Source organism: Ranitomeya imitator, chromosome 9, assembly GCF_032444005.1.
Source record: "Ranitomeya imitator isolate aRanImi1 chromosome 9, aRanImi1.pri, whole genome shotgun sequence".
Taxonomy (NCBI): domain Eukaryota; kingdom Metazoa; phylum Chordata; class Amphibia; order Anura; family Dendrobatidae; genus Ranitomeya; species Ranitomeya imitator.
The window spans coordinates 147,198,310-147,217,088 of NC_091290.1; the positions used below are offsets into that span (position 1 = coordinate 147,198,310).

The 18,779-nt window shown below is 46.7% G+C and overlaps 1 protein-coding gene across 1 annotated transcript in view; it reads left to right on the forward strand.

The window, feature by feature from the left end:
- Positions 1–17,879, forward strand: part of FA2H (fatty acid 2-hydroxylase) — a 48,468-nt gene extending 30,589 nt beyond the window's left edge. The window contains exons 2-7 of the mRNA XM_069739363.1: positions 9,297–9,383; positions 12,509–12,651; positions 13,797–13,903; positions 15,672–15,844; positions 16,190–16,442; positions 16,957–17,879. Coding sequence (XP_069595464.1) covers positions 9,297–9,383; positions 12,509–12,651; positions 13,797–13,903; positions 15,672–15,844; positions 16,190–16,442; positions 16,957–17,033 — 840 coding nt within the window. The 3' untranslated portion in view covers positions 17,034–17,879. The remainder of the gene's footprint in view (positions 1–9,296; positions 9,384–12,508; positions 12,652–13,796; positions 13,904–15,671; positions 15,845–16,189; positions 16,443–16,956) is intronic.
- Positions 17,880–18,779: the final 900 nt, after the last annotated feature.

Here is an 18,779-nt window from a genome sequence, read left to right on the forward strand (position 1 = left end):
TATATTCTTGTACATAGGGGGCAGTATTATAGTAGTTATATTCCTGTACATAGGGGCAGTATTATAGTAGTTATATTCCTGTACATAGGGGCAGTATTATAGTAGTTATATTCTTGTACATAGGAGCAGTATTATAGTAGTTATATTCTTGTATATAGGGGCAGTATTATAGTAGTTATATTCTTGTACATAGGAGCAGTATTATAGTAGTTATATTCTTGTACATAGGAGCAGTATTATAGTAGTTATATTCTTGTACATAGGAGCAGTATTATAGTAGTTATATTCTTGTACATAGGGGCAGTATTATAGTAGTTATATTCCTGTACATAGGAGCAGTATTATAGTAGTTATATTCTTGTGCATAGGAGCAGTATTATAGTAGTTATATTCTTGTACATAGGGGCAGTATTATAGTAGTTACATTCTTGTGCATAGGAGCAGTATTATAGTAGTTATATTCTTGTGCATAGGAGCAGTATTATAGTAGTTATATTCTTGTGCATAGGAGCAGTATTATAGTAGTTATATTCTTGTACATAGGGGACAGTATTATAGTAGTTATATTCTTGTACATAGGAGCAGTATTATAGTAGTTATATTCTTGTACATAGGAGCAGTATTATAGTAGTTATATTCTTGTACATAGGAGCAGTATTATAGTAGTTATATTCTTGTACATAGGAGCAGTATTATAGTAGTTATATTCTTGTACATAGGAGCAGTATTATAGTAGTTATATTCTTGTACATAGGAGCAGTATTATAGTAGTTATATTCTTGTACATAGGAGCAGTATTATAGTAGTTATATTCTTGTATATAGGGACAGTACTATAGTAGTTATATTCTTGTACATAGGAGCAGTATTATAGTAGTTATATTCTTGTACATAGGGGCAGTATTAATGTAGTTATATTCTTGTACATAGGAGCAGTATTATAGTAGTTATATTCTTGTACATAGGGGCAGTATTATAGTAGTTATATTCTTGTACATAGGAGCAGTATTATAGTAGTTATATTCTTGTACATAGGGGCAGTATTATAGTAGTTATATTCTTGTACATAGGAGCAGTATTATAGTAGTTATATTATTGTACATAGGGGGCAGTATTATAGTAGTTATATTCTTGTACATAGGGGGCGGTATTATAGTTATGGGCACTGGTGCCGTTTGGGTCTTCTGCTTTATTAGCAACACCTGAAACGTTTTGTTACCTGACAACCAGAGTTGCGCGTTATCTGAGCAGTTGTCACGTGTTTTCCTCATTATGGAGCAGGGATTACACGGGATCACTGCTTTATGCTATGGTATTATGGGTCGATCAGAATACAGTTTTGTGCCCCCCATTTCCTCGCGGTGTAAGTCTAGGAGGGTCCTTGCGTCCGTGGCTGAGATGACAGCGGCTTGCGCAGTGGACATCGGTGGCGACAGCTCCGCGTTTCTCCCCCACGTAGAGTATGGGATGTGAATGCACGTGGGCCGCAGTAAATGGCGCTCACTGTGCTTGTCTGTGCCGCTCTGTGCTCAGCAACCTGCGGGTGGGAGCAGGAATTTTATGAATGCCAGGACTGAGGGCACAATGACTGGAGGGAACACGCTGCACATTTTTGACGGTGTCATTGTATTAACCATTCTTTTTCCGGTTCCTATGTATGTACTGACTGTGGCGGCACGGAAGATTCTTTCAATTGAAACTTTGCCGTCTGTCTCAGACCGGTGATGGCTGAAGGTCGGACGCCGCTGTGCCAACCTATAATGGACGCCTTGTCGCAAAACGCAAACATTTGTGCACTGATAAAATTTTGTTTAGATGCAGATATAAAAAGAATTCTCCCAGAGTGGGTGTGGTTGTAGTAGACGGCGGCCTGACCTCTATCACAAGGCTGCGCATTAGAGTAAGATCAATGTCAGTAAGCTGCTGGAGCCAAAGATGTGAAAATGCAAAATTGCAATTTTAAAATAGTCGTTCAGAAGATGGAAAATAATTTTTTTAGGCAACCAACTTGTCTGAGACCGAAGTCGCTCTGTTGCTTCAGGCTTTGTGACTGATCACGTGAGTCATCACCGATGGCTGTGAGGGCTTTATCCTGCTTTACCCCTCTGCACAGAGAAGGAAAAGACCAGACTAGATCCTTGTTAAAACAGCAAATAAAGCAGAATCCACCCGGTATCTCATGAAGCCGCTCTGTATTTCCACAGTTGTGTAGTGCCACCTAGTGGCCGCATTACTGTGAAGGTAAGAATCCACCCGGTATCTCATGAAGCTGCTCTGTATTTCCACAATTGTGTAGTGCCACCTAGTGGCCGCATTACTGTGAAGGTGAGAATCCACCCGGTATCTCAGGAAGCTGCTCTGTATTTCCACAATTGTGTAGTGCCACCTAGTGGCCGCATTACTGTGAAGGTGAGAATCCACCTGGTATCTCAGGAAGCTGCCCTGTATGTCCAGAGTTGTGTAGTGCCACCTAGTGGCCGCATTACTGTGAAGGTAAGAATCCACCTGGTATCTCAGGAAGCTGCTCTGTATTTCCACAGTTGTGTAGTGCCACCTAGTGGCCGCATTACTGTGAAGGTAAGAATCCACCCGGTATCTCAGGAAGCTGCTCTGTATTTCCACAGTTGTGTAGTGCCACCTAGTGGGCACATTACTGTGAAGGTAAGAATCCACCCGGTATCTCAGGAAGCCGCTCTGTATTTCCACAATTGTGTAGTGCCACCTAGTGGCCGCATTACTGTGAAGGCAAGAATCCACCCTGTATCTCAGGAAGCTGCTCTGTATTTCCACAATTGTGTAGTGCCACCTAGTGGGCGCATTACTGTGAAGGTAAGAATCCACCTGGTATCTCAGGAAGCTGCTCTGTATTTCCACAGTTGTGTAGTGCCACCTAGTGGGCGCATTACTGTGATGGTAAGAATCCACCCTGTATCTCAGGAAGCTGCTCTGTATTTCCACAGTTGTGTAGTGCCACCTTGTGGCCACATTACTGTGAAGGTAAGAATCCACCCTGTATCTAATGAAGCTGCCCTGTATTTCCACAGTTGTGTAGTGCCACCTAGTGGGCGCATTACTGTGAAGGTAAGAATCCACCTGGTATCTCAGGAAGCCGCTCTGTATTTCCACAGTTGTGTAGTGCCACCTAGTGGCCGCATTACTGTGAAGGTAAGAATCCACCCGGTATCTCAGGAATCTGCTCTGTATTTCCACAGTTGTGTAGTGCCACCTTGTGGCCACATTACTGTGAAGGTAAGAATCCACCCGGTATCTCAGGAAGCCGCTCTGTATTTCCACAATTGTGTAGTGCCACCTAGTGGTCGCATTACTGTGAAGGTAAGAATCCACCCTGTATCTAATGAAGCTGCCCTGTATTTCCACAGTTGTGTAGTGCCACCTAGTGGCCGCATTACTGTGAAGGTAAGAATCCACCCGGTATCTCAGGAAGCTGCTCTGTATTTCCACAGTTGTGTAGTGCCACCTAGTGGGCGCATTACTGTGAAGGTAAGAATCCACCCGGTATCTCAGGAAGCCGCTCTGTATTTCCACAATTGTGTAGTGCCACCTAGTGGGCGCATTACTGTGAAGGTAAGAATCCACCCGGTATCTCAGGAATCTGCTCTGTATTTCCACAGTTGTGTAGTGCCACCTAGTGGGCGCATTACTGTGAAGGTAAGAATCCACCTGGTATCTCAGGAAGCTGCTCTGTATTTCCACAATTGTGTAGTGCCACCTAGTGGGCGCATTACTGTGAAGGTAAGAATCCACCTGGTATCTCAGGAAGCTGCTCTGTATTTCCACAGTTGTGTAGTGCCACCTAGTGGGCGCATTACTGTGATGGTAAGAATCCACCCGGTATCTCAGGAAGCTGCTCTGTATTTCCACAGTTGTGTAGTGCCATCTAGTGGCCGCATTACTGTGATGGTAAGAATCCACCCTGTATCTCATGAAGCTGCCCTGTATTTCTACAGTTGTGTAGTGCCACCTAGTGGCCACATTACTGTGAAGGTAAGAATCCACCTGGTATCTCAGGAAGCCGCTCTGTATTTCCACAGTTGTGTAGTGCCACCTAGTGGGCGCATTACTGTGAAGGTAAGAATCCACCCGGTATCTCAGGAATCTGTTCTGTATTTCCACAGTTGTGTAGTGCCACCTAGTGGCCGCATTACTGTGAAGGTGAGAATCCACCCGGTATCTCAGGAAGCTGCTCTGTATTTCTACAGTTGTGTAGTGCCACCTTGTGGCCACATTACTGTGAAGGTAAGAATCCACCCTGTATCTCATGAAGCTGCCCTGTATTTCTACAGTTGTGTAGTGCCACCTAGTGGCCGCATTACTGTTAAAGTAATGGTGTTTGTGAATGGAGCTGAAAGCAAAGCGCTGCACCATCATAGAGGCTATTGGTCCAAACCAATGACACTGTCCCCATCCTAGGAGAAGGGGGTCGTTGGGGTCTTCCTCATCCGGAGTGTTGCAGGTCGGTGTGCGCTCCCATAATGCACAGAAACCTGCAGGTGAATGCAGCTCTGGATGTGACTAGAGACATGGTCATTGAATGAATTCTGGGAACCGTAAACATTTGCAATAAAAATCTATTCTGTTCCGGGGAAGCTTAGTGGAGATTTCCTCCAGTGTCAGCGATCACAATGGGGTATTGTTGTGTCCGGGGAGGGCGTCAGGTTCTCATTTGAATTCTCCCCGTTTTGAGATTGCTCTAGTCGTTCCCAGTACGGAACAAGTCTCCATGTGTGGAACAGATTGGTACAAAGACTCCTACTGTGAGTGCACAATATCACACCGCACGTGCCAGCGCCCTGCGCCCCGTGCCACCGCCTGCAGCGCGGAGACTGCGCCGCCGGGAGCAGGAGCTATGTCTCATGTCAGATATATTACTGATTACTGAGGAAAAATCAGATGTAATGTATGTACAGTGACTGCACCAGCAGAATAGTGAGTGCAGCTCTGGGGTATAATACAGGATGTAACTCAGGATCAGTAATGTATGTACACAGTGACTGCACCAGCAGAATAGTGAGTGCAGCTCTGGAGTATAATACAGGATGTAACTCAGGATCAGTAATGTAATGTATGTACAGTGACTGCACCAGCAGAATAGTGAGTGCAGCTCTGGGGTATAATACAGGATGTAACTCAGGGTCAGTAATGTAATGTATGTACTCAGTGACTGCACCAGCAGAATAGTGAGTGCAGCTCTGGGGTATAATACAGGATGTAACTCAGGGTCAGTAATGTAATGTATGTACACAGTGACTGCACCAGCAGAATAGTGAGTGCAGCTCTGGAGTATAATACAGGATGTAACTCAGGATCAGTAATGTAATGTATCTACATTGTGACTGCACCAGCAGAATAGTGAGTGCAGCTCTGGAATATAATACAGGATGTAACTCAGGATCAATAATGTAATGTATCTACACAGTGACTGCACCAGCAGAATAGGGAGTGCAGCTCTGTAGTATAATACAGGATGTAACTCAGGATCAGTAATGTATGTACACAGTGACTACACCAGCAGAATAGTGAGTGCAGCTCTGGGGTATAATACAGGATTTAACTCCGGATCAGTAATGTTTGTACACAGTGACTGCACCAGCAGAATAGTGAGTGCAGCTCTGGAGTATAATACAGGAGGTAACTCAGGATCAGTAATGTATGTACACAGTGACTGCACCAGCAGAATAGTGAGTGCAGCTCTGGAGTATAATGTAGGATGTAACTCAGGATTAGTAATGTAATGTATGTACACAGTGACTGCACCAGCAGAATAGTGAGTGCAGCTCAGGAGTATAATACAGGATGTAACTCGGGATCAGTAATGTAATGTATGTACACAGTGACTGCACCAGCAGAATAGTGAATGCAGCTCTGGAGTATAATGTAGGATGTAACTCAGGATTAGTAATGTAATGTAATGTATGTACACAGTGACTGCACCAGCAGAATAGTGAGTGCAGCTCTGGGGTATAATACAGGATGTAACTCAGGATCAGTAATGTAATGTATGTACACAGTGACTGCACCAGCAGAATAGTGAGTGCAGCTCTGGGGTATAATACAGGATGTAACTCAGGATCAGTAATGTAATGTATGTACATAGTGACTGCACCAGCAGAATAGTGAGCGCAGCTCTGGAGTATAATACAGGATGTAAGTCAGGATCAGTAATGTAATGTATGTACACAGTGACTGCACCAGCAGAATAGAGAGTGCAGCTCAGGAGTATAATACAGGATGTAACTCGGGATCAGTAATGTAATGTATGTACACAGTGACTGCACCAGCAGAATAGTGAGTGCAGCTCAGGAGTATAATACAGGATGTAACTCGGGATCAGTAATGTAATGTATGTACACAGTGACTGCACCAGCAGAATAGTGAGTGCAGCTCAGGAGTATAATACAGGATGTAACTCAGGATCAGTAATGTAATGTATGTACACAGTGACTGCACCAGCAGAATAGTGAGTGCAGCTCTGGAGTATAATGTAGGATGTAACTCAGGATTAGTAATGTAATGTATGTACACAGTGACTGCACCAGCAGAATAGTGAGTGCAGCTCTGGGGTATAATACAGGATGTAACTCTTTCTAGGTGATTTGGGGACCATCTTCTTTGCTCAGTGGGTAAGAGTTGGCGATTTTTAGCCTGAATTTCTTACTGTTGGTTGGGTATCATTATGAGGGCTATGTCCCATAGTGACGTATCCCCTTATTATCCCGTTCTTCCCTGTGTATCCTCCCTGGTGACGCAGTTTGTTGTCTTTCGCTCTCCTATTACCCATCTGTTTTGCCTTTCTTTTATATTAATGGTTTGTCACATTTTCTATTTTCCCCTTGCGGAGCGGCGTCGGATACTTTTCCTTGTTGTATTATTACCTGGTGTGCAAGTTTATTATGTTCCTGATGTATTTGTCTCATTGTGTGAAGATAAATGCTCTCTATCCTGTGACATGCTGAATCTCATCTGTGGCTGCATTTCCCCTTCAGAGCTGCACTCCCTTCATTCTGTGGGGATACAATACTGATAAAACAGCGGTGCTTTTCTCCTGCGCAGTGATGTCGGCGCCCGGTCAGATATCGGCATTTCTTTTGCTCTCTGCAGCTTTCTTTGCATCTGAATCTTAATTTAATTTTTTTTCTTAATGAACCTGACCATGACAAATAACGAGAACTGGACCTTAAAGGAAATCTGAAGTTCCCCGACATCACATGTATTAGTCACGCCGGACTTGTGACATCTCTGGATGTGTGAAATCAAAAGTCACCGAATGCTCGTATTCCTGGAAATTGAGCGAGCGCAGCACAACATTTTAACTCTTGCATGTCAATGCTGCTGAGCTAAGAAGGGTCGGGCTTAGTGCCACCCATAGGTTTATTCTGTCTGGATTGTGTTGATAATCTGCGTTAATGTCATATTTCTAGATCTTTATCTTCTGACGCAGAAGTTGCTGCAATGTCTGGTCTCCCGGCTGAAGCCACCACAAGGGGGAGCTCACTGTATACACGTCCAATGGGGGAGCTGAATGATACCGTGCAGAGAGCTCCCCCTAGTGGTGGCTGCAGGCGGACAGAACCTGCATCAGAAAACCTGAGCTCTAGCTACTATAATTATACACGATGACGAGGAACAGAAGGAGGTTTGGGATTGTTTTCAGATAGAGAAAAAAAACCCACACACTACAACTCTAATCTCCAGTGTAGACCCCGGAGTGACGTGGTAGAGGGAATGGTGGTGACTCTCTGCACTGTATTCTCCAGTGTAGACCCTTGTGTGTCCTGGTGGGGGGGAATGGTGGGGACTCTCCGCACTATATTCTCCAGTGTAGAACCTTATGTGACCTAGTGGGGGGAAATTGTGGTGACTCTTCACACTGTAATCTCCAGTGTAGAACCCTATGTGACCTAGTGGGGGGAAATTGTGGTGACTCTTTGCACTGTAATCTCTAGTGTAGACCGCTGTGTGACCTGGTGGGGGAATGGAGGTGACTCTCCACACTTTAATCTCCAGTGTAGACCCCTGTGTGACATGGTGGTGACTCCGCACTGTATTCTCCAGTGTAAACCCCTGTGTGACCTGGTGGGGTAATGGTGGTGACTCTCCGCACTGTATCCTCCAGTGTAGAACCCTATGTGACCTAGTGGGGGGAAATTGTGGTGACTCTTCGCACCGTAATCTCTAGTGTAAACCCCTGTGTGACCTGGCGGGGGGAATGGTGGTGACTCAACCCACACTGTAATCTCCAGTGTAGACCCTGTGTGACCTGGTGGGAGGAATTGTGGTGACTCTCCGCACTGTATTCTCCAGTGTAGACCCCTGTGTGACCTGGTGGGGGGAATGGTTGTGGCTCTCCACACTGTAATCTCCAGTGTAGACCGCTGTGTGACCTGGTGGGGGAATGGTGGTGACGCTCCACACTGTAATCTCCAGTGTAGACCCCTGTGTGACATAGTGGTGACTCCGCACTGTATTCTCCAGTGTAAACCCCTGTGTGACCTGGTGGGGTAATGGTGGTGACTCTCCACACTGTATCCTCCAGTGTAGACCCCTGTATGACCTGGTGGGGTAATAGTGGTGACTCTCCGCACTGTTTTCTCCAGTGTAGACCCCTGTGTGACCTGGTGGGGTAATAGTGGTGACTCTCCGCACTGTATCCTCCAGTGTAGACCCCTGTATGACCTGGTGGGGTAATGGTGGTGACTCTCCGCACTGTATCCTCCAGTGTAGACCCCTGTGTGACCTGGTGGGGTAATAGTGGTAACTCTCCACACTGTTTTCTCCAGTGTAGACCCCTGTATGACCTGGTGGGGTAATAGTGGTGACTCTCCGCACTGTATCCTCCAGTGTAGACCCCTGTGTGACCTGGTGGGGTAATAGTGGTAACTCTCCACACTGTTTTCTCCAGTGTAGACCCCTGTATGACCTGGTGGGGTAATAGTGGTGACTCTCCGCACTGTTTTCTCCAGTGTAGACCCCTGTGTGACCTGGTGGGGTAATAGTGGTGACTCTCCGCACTGTATCCTCCAGTGTAGACCCCTGTGTGACCTGGTGGGGTAATGGTGGTGACTCTCCGCACTGTATCCTCCAGTGTAGACCCCTGTGTGACCTGGTGGGGTAATGGTAACTCTCCGCACTGTATTCTCCAGTGTAGACCCCTGTGTGACCTGATGAGGAAGGTGGGGGGGGAACGGTGATGACTCTCCGCACATTGCGCCTATGGAGATGACGCTCCTTATAATTAAGACTTGATCATTATTTATTTTATTTTTTATTCTTTTCCAGCCCTTGAGGGAGCGAAGGAATCACCACACGAAGAAGACGCCTCACTACTCAGACGGGATTCAGTTCACAACCTTTAACCCGGAAACGGTGAGAAATCCCACAGACGCCGCTATTTCTGATGTGACCGGTCGCTTGGGTCAGCTGCTTTACTGTCTGTTCATCCGGTGGAATAAATGTGATAATCTTCTCTGGCCGTGGACATCTTTACAATACATGAATTGAGATTAAAGGGAACCTGTCACTTTCCATAGACACGTTCTTTCTTTACACGCTGTTTGCCTGAATCCGATGCTGTTTTTCTCTTCTTCCTGCTCCTCACCATTCCCGAGATATGGCCGCCTCCTTCCCTGCAGATAAAGCTAGCCTTTTTTCCAAATGGGCATGGTCTTTTGCGAGTGTCTCCATTAGGATTACGCCCACTTGGCTAAAACGCATAGATCTATACACAGTGAAGAGGCGGCCATATCTTGGGAATGGCGAGGCGCAGGAATGAGAGAAAAAATGGCGTTGCATTCAGGAGAACAACGGCAATTACACCCCCCGGTATAAAAATTGCAAATTTATGGTAAGTGACGGGTCTCCTTTACTGTATTTGTGAATATTAAATAACCGAATTTTATGCATCAGCTTTCCATGAATGTTTATTAAGAATACAGAGAATATGTAGGTGAAGGTAACGATCATGTGGCAGGTTTTACCTTTAGCAATCCATGGGGCGAAACGGCTCTGTAGTTAGATAGCCTGGAGGGCTGCAGCGGATTTTCCTTGTGGGAATGTTTCCTTACACCTCTCTTCTAGACTGTCGGGCACTTACCGGACAGGATGAGCGTCCCCAGACTGACGGCAGTGATCACCAGAGGACGCCGCCTGAGAACTGATCCTCAGACTCACCGATAACGGGAAGGGTTAACTCCGCCGCCGGGTCGGAGCAGATGGTTCCTGTGGAGTCTAAGGGTCACGTTGGAGGATAAGATAGGAGGCTGCCGTATAGGTGGTGTATAGAGTTACGGGCACAGTCTGATAAACAGATTGGTAGGCACGGTACTGTATAAGGTGCGTGCCTCTGACTGCAGAGCCCCTAAGGGATAGCTAGAGGGGAAATCTGTGCAGTGCCCAATTCCCCCCTCCCACTACCTCCCCAGGTGAGGTCATGATTGGGACGCCCAGCGGACCAACCGGGGGGAAGAGGGGAATTAGGCCACACCCTAAGGGGTTAAATTCTAGCGACGGGACCAGGTTCTCCCTCTTTCTCCCCGGCTGACCCTTGGAAGCTGTTGTTTGGTGTCTTTTATTACAGAATGGTGGGACGGGGGAAGGCACTGGTTACGACACACGGGTCTCTGCAGTCTTCCTATACAGCCCACATCTGTGCTACTTACTGCAGAATACCCGCTATTGTCTGCTGTTATCAGCCAAATATAAGGCGGGCGCACGGTCTGCCTGCCATGGAGGTTGGCACCGCACAGACCACTCCGCAGCATGTGATCCCGGGTATTGTACGCGATTCACCTGCCGACATGCTCCCGCTGTTCAGGGTTTGTTTGCCGGGCGGCTCAGGATTCAGGTGTTCCCCTCCTGCTCATCGAGGTGACACCGCAGAGCGTTCATCGCCCGCGTGTTCTGCGTCGTCACTGCAGCTCCGCTCCTGAGGGCACAAGGCCCAAAGATGGAAATAATCTCTACTTTTCATCATCATATATTCTTATATGTTCTCCGAAAGCAACAAGTTACATCTGCACAACGATCTCTGCTCTGCAGGTCCACAGCTGAAATCTCCCAGCATCCCCTGCCTGTTCACTGTGTGCATAGAACTGATTGTGGAGATTTAGTTTACAAAGTGTAATGTTTAAATCCGATTCTGTACGAAGCATCAGCATCCCTGCCTATGTACACAGTGACTGCACCAGCAGAATAGTGAGTGCAGCTCTGGAGTATAATACAGGAGGTAACTCTGGATCAGTAATGTATGTACACAGTGACTGCACCAGCAGAATAGTGAGTGCAGCTCTGGGGTATAATACAGGATGTAACTCAGGATCAGTAATGTATGTACACAGTGACTGCACCAGCAGAATACTGAGTGCAGCTCTGGGGTATGATACAGGATGTAACTCAGGATCAGTAATGTAATGTATGTACACAGTGACTGCACCAGCAGAATAGTGAGTGCAGCTCTGGGGTATAATACAGGATGTAACTCAGGATCAGTAATGTATGTACACAGAGACTGCACCAGCAGAATAGTGAGTGCAGCTCTGGGGTATGATACAGGATGTAACTCAGGATCAGTAATGTATGTACACAGTGACTGCACCAGCAGAATAGTGAGTGCAGCTCTGGGGTATAATACAGGATGTAACTCAGGATCAGTAATGTAATGTATGTACACAGTGACTGCACCAGCAGAATAGTGAGTGCAGCTCTGGGGTATAATACAGGATGTAACTGAGGATCAGTAATGTAATGTATGTACACAGTGACTGCACCAGCAGAATAGTGAGTGCAGCTCTGGAGTATAATACAGGATGTAACTCAGGATCAGTAATGTTTGTACACAGTGACTGCACCAGCAGAATAGTGAGTGCAGCTCTGGGGTATAATACAGGATGTAACTCAGGATCAGTAATGTATGTACACAGTGACTGCACCAGCAGAATAGTGAGTGCAGCTCTGGGGTATAATACAGGATGTAACTCAGGATCAGTACTGTAATGTATGTACATAGTGACTGCACCAGCAGAATAGTGAGTGCAGCTCTGGGGTATAATACAGGATGTAACTCCGGATCAGTAATGTAATGTATGTACACAGTGACTGCACCAGCAGAATAGTGAGTGCAGCCCTGGGGTATAATACAGGATGTAACTCAGGATCAGTAATGTAATGTATGTACACAGTGACTGCACCAGCAGAATAGTGAGTGCAGCTCAGGAGGTTATTATGGGATGTAACTTAGGATTAGTATTGTTCCTTGTATTTTCTTGAGCGGTTAGTTCTCGGCTGTTGCTGCTATGGGGGATCAGTGAATAAGTGGCAGTAATGTGTGGATACTGTGTTGGTCCCTGAGGTGTAATTCTCTGGGCCGTCTCCTTGCCATGTGGATGCTGCAGTGACACCGGCTGGGTGTTTCCGCCATTTCTTTCTGGCTTCTCCAGGGCAGGATTCGTCTCGCTCTGCATGGGGAATAACCTGAGAATATCTTTGTGTTTCAGGACTTGGTGGACTGGGAGAAGCCGCTGCTCTGGCAGGTCGGTCACTTGCGTGAAAAGTATGACGAGTGGGTTCATCAGCCGGTGGACAGACCCATCCGACTCTTCCAATCAGACCTTGTGGAGTGGTGTTCAAAGACCTCATGGTGAGCGCTGCTCCAGCACTCAGTGAATGCTCCCAGGGTTATCTTACATGTAACGTGCACCCCCAAAATCTCCCTCTCCATGGCCGTCATTTCAGAACCATTAGATTGTCGTTCAGGACTTTTGCATGGAGTCTCCAGAGCATCGCTCGGGTCAGGGGGTGTTGAGCCTTATGGGTTTGTGGCTCCATCGGTGCACAATCCTGTAACGAGAGGAAAAGGAAGCATTGTCACAGAATGGACGGTCTTATGTGTGGAGGTCTCGTGTGTGCGGGGTGACACTCGTATGACGCTCACTGTGTCCATTGTGGAGTGTGAATGTCACCGATCTGAGGAGGAGACTTAATGCCGACATGTTGTGTGACAAACTGAGAGCACAGATGGCAGAAGAGACGCCCCACGGCTGAGAGACTGTTACTTCACTTCCGCTGCTTTACTTATATTTCCCATGGAGACTCTGGACCTGATCTGGATCTCACCAAGGAGAACCAAAACCTGCCAGCAGCAAAACAGTCCCCCGCAGCCGCGCTCTGCCGCCGACCCGGGCAGCCGCGCTCTGCCGCCGACCCGGGCAGCCGCGCTCTGCCGCCGACCCGGGCAGCCGCGCTCTGCCGCCGACCCGGGCAGCCGCGCTCTGCCGCCGACCCGGGCAGCCGCGCTCTGCCGCCGACCCGGGCAGCCGCGCTCTGCCGCCGACCCGGGCAGCCGCGCTCTGCCGCCGACCCGGGCAGCCGCGCTCTGCCGCCGACCCGGGCAGCCGCGCTCTGCCGCCGACCCGGGCAGCCGCGCTCTGCCGCCGACCCGGGCAGCCGCGCTCTGCCGCCGACCCGGGCAGCCGCGCTCTGCCGCCGACCCGGGCAGCCGCGCTCTGCCGCCGACCCGGGCAGCCGCGCTCTGCCGCCGACCCGGGCAGCCGCGCTCTGCCGCCGACCCGGGCAGCCGCGCTCTGCCGCCGACCCGGGCAGCCGCGCTCTGCCGCCGACCCCCATAGCCGTGACCCACAGTTGTTCTCCGAAGTTGTCCCCCGCAGCGAAACTGCTCATCTCCATTATTACTATTTGTGTTTGTCACATTGTGATGACTGTACAGGAGCGACGCGTCTACACAGCGGATATCTGTAGTAATTGCATTTGCTTTCCTGCTTCCAGGTACATCGTGCTGGCGGTGTGGGCGCCGGTAATCGTATATTTAACCTGGTATTGTCTCACAGAACTGGCACGAGGGGATACCAGGCTGTTTGCTTCATTCACTACAGGTAAGATATGCCGATACTGGGGGCCAAATTTAACACACTATTGTCATGGCCAAATTTGCAGCTTAGACCCAAATGATGTAATTGTCACATTACTAATTAATAAATATAAGAAGCTGTAACTGCACTAATTATACTGCTTCTACATTACCTCCAGTATTAAACTCCAGAGCTGCACTCACTACTCTGCTGGTGCAGTCACTGTGTACATACATTACATTACTGATCCTGAGTTACATCCTGTATTATACTCCAGAGCTGCACTCACTATTCTGCTGGTGCAGTCACTGTGTACATACATTACTAATCCTGAGTTACATCCTGTATTATACCCCAGAGCTGCACTCACTATTCTGCTGGTGCAGTCACTGTGTACATACATTAAATTACTAACCCTGAGTTGCATCCTGTATTATACCCCAGAGCTGCACTCACTATTCTGCTGGTGCAGTCACTGTGTACATACATTACTGCTACTGAGTTACATCCTGTATTATACTTCAGAGCAGCACTCACTATTCTGCTGGTGCAGTCACTGTGTACATACATTACATTACTGATCCTGAGTTACATCCTGTATTATAGTTCAGAGCTTCACTCACTATTCTGCTGGTGCAGTCACTGTGTACATACATTACATTACTGCTACTGAGTTACATCCTGTATTATAGTTCAGAGCTGCGCTCACTATTCTGCTGGTGCAGTCACTGTGTACATACATTATATTACTGATCCTGAGTTGCATCCTGTATTATACTCCAGAGCTGCACTCACTATTCTGCTGGTGCAGTCACTGTGTACATACATTACATTACTGATCCTGAGTTACCTCCTGTATTATACTCCAGAGCTGCACTCACTATTCTGCTGGTGCAGTCACTGTGTACATACATTACATTACTGATCCTGAGTTACATCCTGTATCATACCCCAGAGCTGCACTCACTATTCTGTTGGTGCAGTCACTGTGTACATACATTACATTACTGATCCTGAGTTACATCCTGTATCATACCCCAGAGCTGCACTCACTATTCTGCTGGTGCAGTCACTGTGTACATACATTACATTACTGATCCTGAGTTACATCCTGTATCATACCCCAGAGTTGCACTCACTATTCTGCTGGTGCAGTCACTGTGTACATACATTACATTACTGATCCTGAGTTATATCCTGTATTATACCCCAGAGCTGCACTCACTATTCTGCTGGTGCAGTCACTGTGTACATACATTACATTACTGATCCTGAGTTACATCCTGTGTTATACTCCAGAGCTGTACTCACTATTCTGCTGGTGCAGTCACTGTGTACATACATTACATTACTGATCCTGAGTTACATCCTGTGTTATACTCCAGAGCTGTACTCACTATTCTGCTGGTGCAGTCACTGTGTACATACATTACATTACTGATCCTGAGTTACATCCTGTATTATACTCCAGAGCTGCACTCACTATTCTGCTGGTGCAGTCACTGTGTACATACATTACATTACTGATCCTGAGTTACATCCTGTATTGTACTCCAGAGCTGCACTCACTATTCTGCTGGTGCAGTCACTGTGTACATACATTACTAATCCTGAGTTACATCCTGTATTATACCCCAGAGCTGCACTCACTATTCTGCTGGTGCAGTCACTGTGTACATACATTACTGATCCTGAGTTACATCCTGTATTATACCCCAGAGCTGCACTCACTATTCTGCTGGTGCAGTCACTGTGTACATTACTGATCTTGTACTGATTTTTGTGTTGGCAGAGTACTCCATCCCTGTGTCCTCGCTCGTCTTCTTCCCTCTCTTCCTTGTGGGAACGTTGGTCTGGTCGCTGATGGAATATGGAATCCACCGCTATATATTTCACATGAATCCCCCCGCCAGTAATTACTTCCTCATCACCCTGCATTTTATGCTCCACGGACAGCATCATAAGGTGAGCTGGGGTCTGCGGTGGTTCATCCCTCACTGGCGGCTGATACCTGGCGGCAGTAGTCGGTGCCACGTTGGCGGCAGTAGTCGGTGCCACGTTGGCGGCAGTAGTCGGTGCCACGTTGGCGGCAGTAGTCGGTGCCACGTTGGCGGCAGTAGTCGGTGCCACGTTGGCGGCAGTAGTCGGTGCCACGTTGGCGGCAGTAGTCGGTGCCACGGCGGCTGCCGTAGTCGGTGCCAGGTCAGCTCTAACCCCTGGATTTGTGAATAGTGCCGCCATACCGTGTGCCTGGCGTTGCACCGCCGTGTATTATCCCTGCACCCCCTGACCGCTCTCTCTCTTTTCTAGTCTCCCTTCGACAGCTCCCGTCTGGTTTTTCCTCCGGTCCCGGCCTCGTTTGTCATCATCCCGCTGTACCTGATCCTACAGGTGGTCCTGCCGCCAGTATTGGGGCTCTCCCTCTTTGTCGGGGGTCTGTTTGGGTATGTGGCCTATGACATGACGCACTACTACCTGCACTATGGCTCGCCCTCTAAGGGGTCTTACCTCGCCTGGCTCAAGTCTTACCACGTCCGCCATCACTTCGAGCACCAGAAATCCGGTAAGTGATGACATTGTGATTGCTGCGGCAGATGTGTGCACACAGCAGTGTGTTGGGTGATGTCGCCCATTGGGGCGCGGCTGTGACAACAACGCGGGCATCAATTAAGTGGTTGTTACCAGGAGACACAATCAGGGAGGTGCGGGATTTACCCAGTGCTAATCCAGGTATTGTCACAGGCGGGTGTCTAAATATTTGGAAATGGAATAAACGTTATAACAGGTGTGCAAGCAATGGCGGATCGGAGGGGCGAGCCTCCGGCTCCCCAGGGGGCATGGACTTCCCTCTTGCCCACACTTTTACACCAGTTGTGGCATGTTTTGCAAATTAGTCGTGCATTTTGCTGCAGAAATTACTGGGATGCATATTGGAAAGTACCGCACAAGGGTAACCCCCAAATTTCCGACCCTACGGGAGAAAGTAGCATGCAGTTGTTTTAATATGAGCCCAGACTAGGTGAAGCCCGCAGGTTACCTGTCGCTCACCTTCTCTTTTCTTCTCCCCCTTTCTCTAGGATTTGGCATAACGAGCACCTTATGGGACCGTCCCTTTAACACCCTCATCCCCGAAGACGCCCTCAAAAATTACTAGTCGCTTCAGAGAAATTCGCCATTCGCCTGCTGACCGCAGATGAACACGTTGGGGGAGGAGAAAACCCTCGTATTTGTCGTTTATATATTTTGTAATTATTTTCGTTTTTATTTTTCTTCTATTTTTTTTCCATTGATCCCATGGAAGCGTTTTCAGCAGGAATTTTAATTATTTATTTAAGTCTAAACGGAAAAAAAAAAAATTCCAAGAATAAAAAGCGGGAAAATAATGTGACCGGTGACCGCATGTCCAACCCATCTCTCCTGGCGGTAATCACGCTCCGTATGATGCCGAGAGAAAAAAAACAACCAAAAAATTGGACTCCTGCCTAAAAGACCAAAATGGCACCGACCGTTAATGATAACCCGTCGCGAGACGTCCGCTGTAAAATCTGTAATATGTACAAATGGCTGAGAAAAATAAACTAACTACTTTTTTTAAGAAATGTAAAAAAAAAATGTGTTTTTAACTTCTAATATGTTTTTTTAGCTTTTGTTTGTCCAAATATCGTCACCGATGTGAGCAGTCAGAGCTGCAGTGTAAAGCATGGAACCTACTACATTAAGATTGTGTGCCAACGTTAAGGATTTTTGGGTTTTTTTCGCGTTTTTCGGCGGTTTTCCGCTGCAAAAACCCTTAAAAACGCTTACATTAAGCATCCCATCATTTTAATGCATTCCGCAATTTTTGTGTCCATGCTGCGTTTCTTTCCAGGAAAAAACGCAGCATGTTCATTAATTTTGCGAATTTTTCGCCGTTTTGCAGATATATTATTGCATTGGGAACCTCCAGCAAAAATAAAAATGCGAGCGGATTTCCTGTGAAAGGAGTCCGGATTTGCTCATGAAAATTCTGCATGCTTTCCTGAACGTGGGCACAAAGCCTTAACTTCCAGACTGCCATTAAAGACAACACAGCTAAGTTTAGTCATTGAATAATAATATACTGTACTTGCCATAGCTGCGTCTTGATGGAGCTGAGCAGCAGTGTAAAGCATGGGGAAGGGAAAGCAGCCGGCAACTTTAAAAAGACAAATGTGTTTGCATTTAAAAAAACAACCAAAGAGACAATGCAGCTCTCTGACAGCAGATGAAAACTGGCCTGACGAAAGAGAAGAGGTTAATCAGAAAAAAACAAAGAATATCCAAACCGGTATTTCTGGATACAGAAGTGAGCAGAGGATTTGTTTATATTCCTAATAGCAAAGTAGCAACATGGAAACCGTGATGAGATTAGCTGGTACTGACTAGATCATACTGCCCCCTATGTGCAAGAATATAACTACTATAATACTGCTCCTATGTACAAGAATATAACTACTATAATACTGCCCCTATGTACAAGAATATAACTACTATAATACTGCCCCCTATATACAAGAATATAGCTACTATAATACTGCCCCCTATATACAAGAATATAACTACTATAATACTGCTCCTATGTACAAGAATATAACTACTATAATACTGCCCCTATGTACAAGAATATAACTACTATAATACTGCCCCTATATACAAGAATATAACTACTATAATACTGCTCCTATGTACAAGAATATAACTACTATAATACTGCTCCTATGTACAAGAATATAACTACTATAATACTGCTCCTATGTACAAGAATATAACTATAATACTGCCCATATGTACAAGAATATAACTACTATAATACTGCCCCTATGTACAAGAATATAACTACTATAATACTGCTCCTATGTACAAGAATATAACTACTATAATA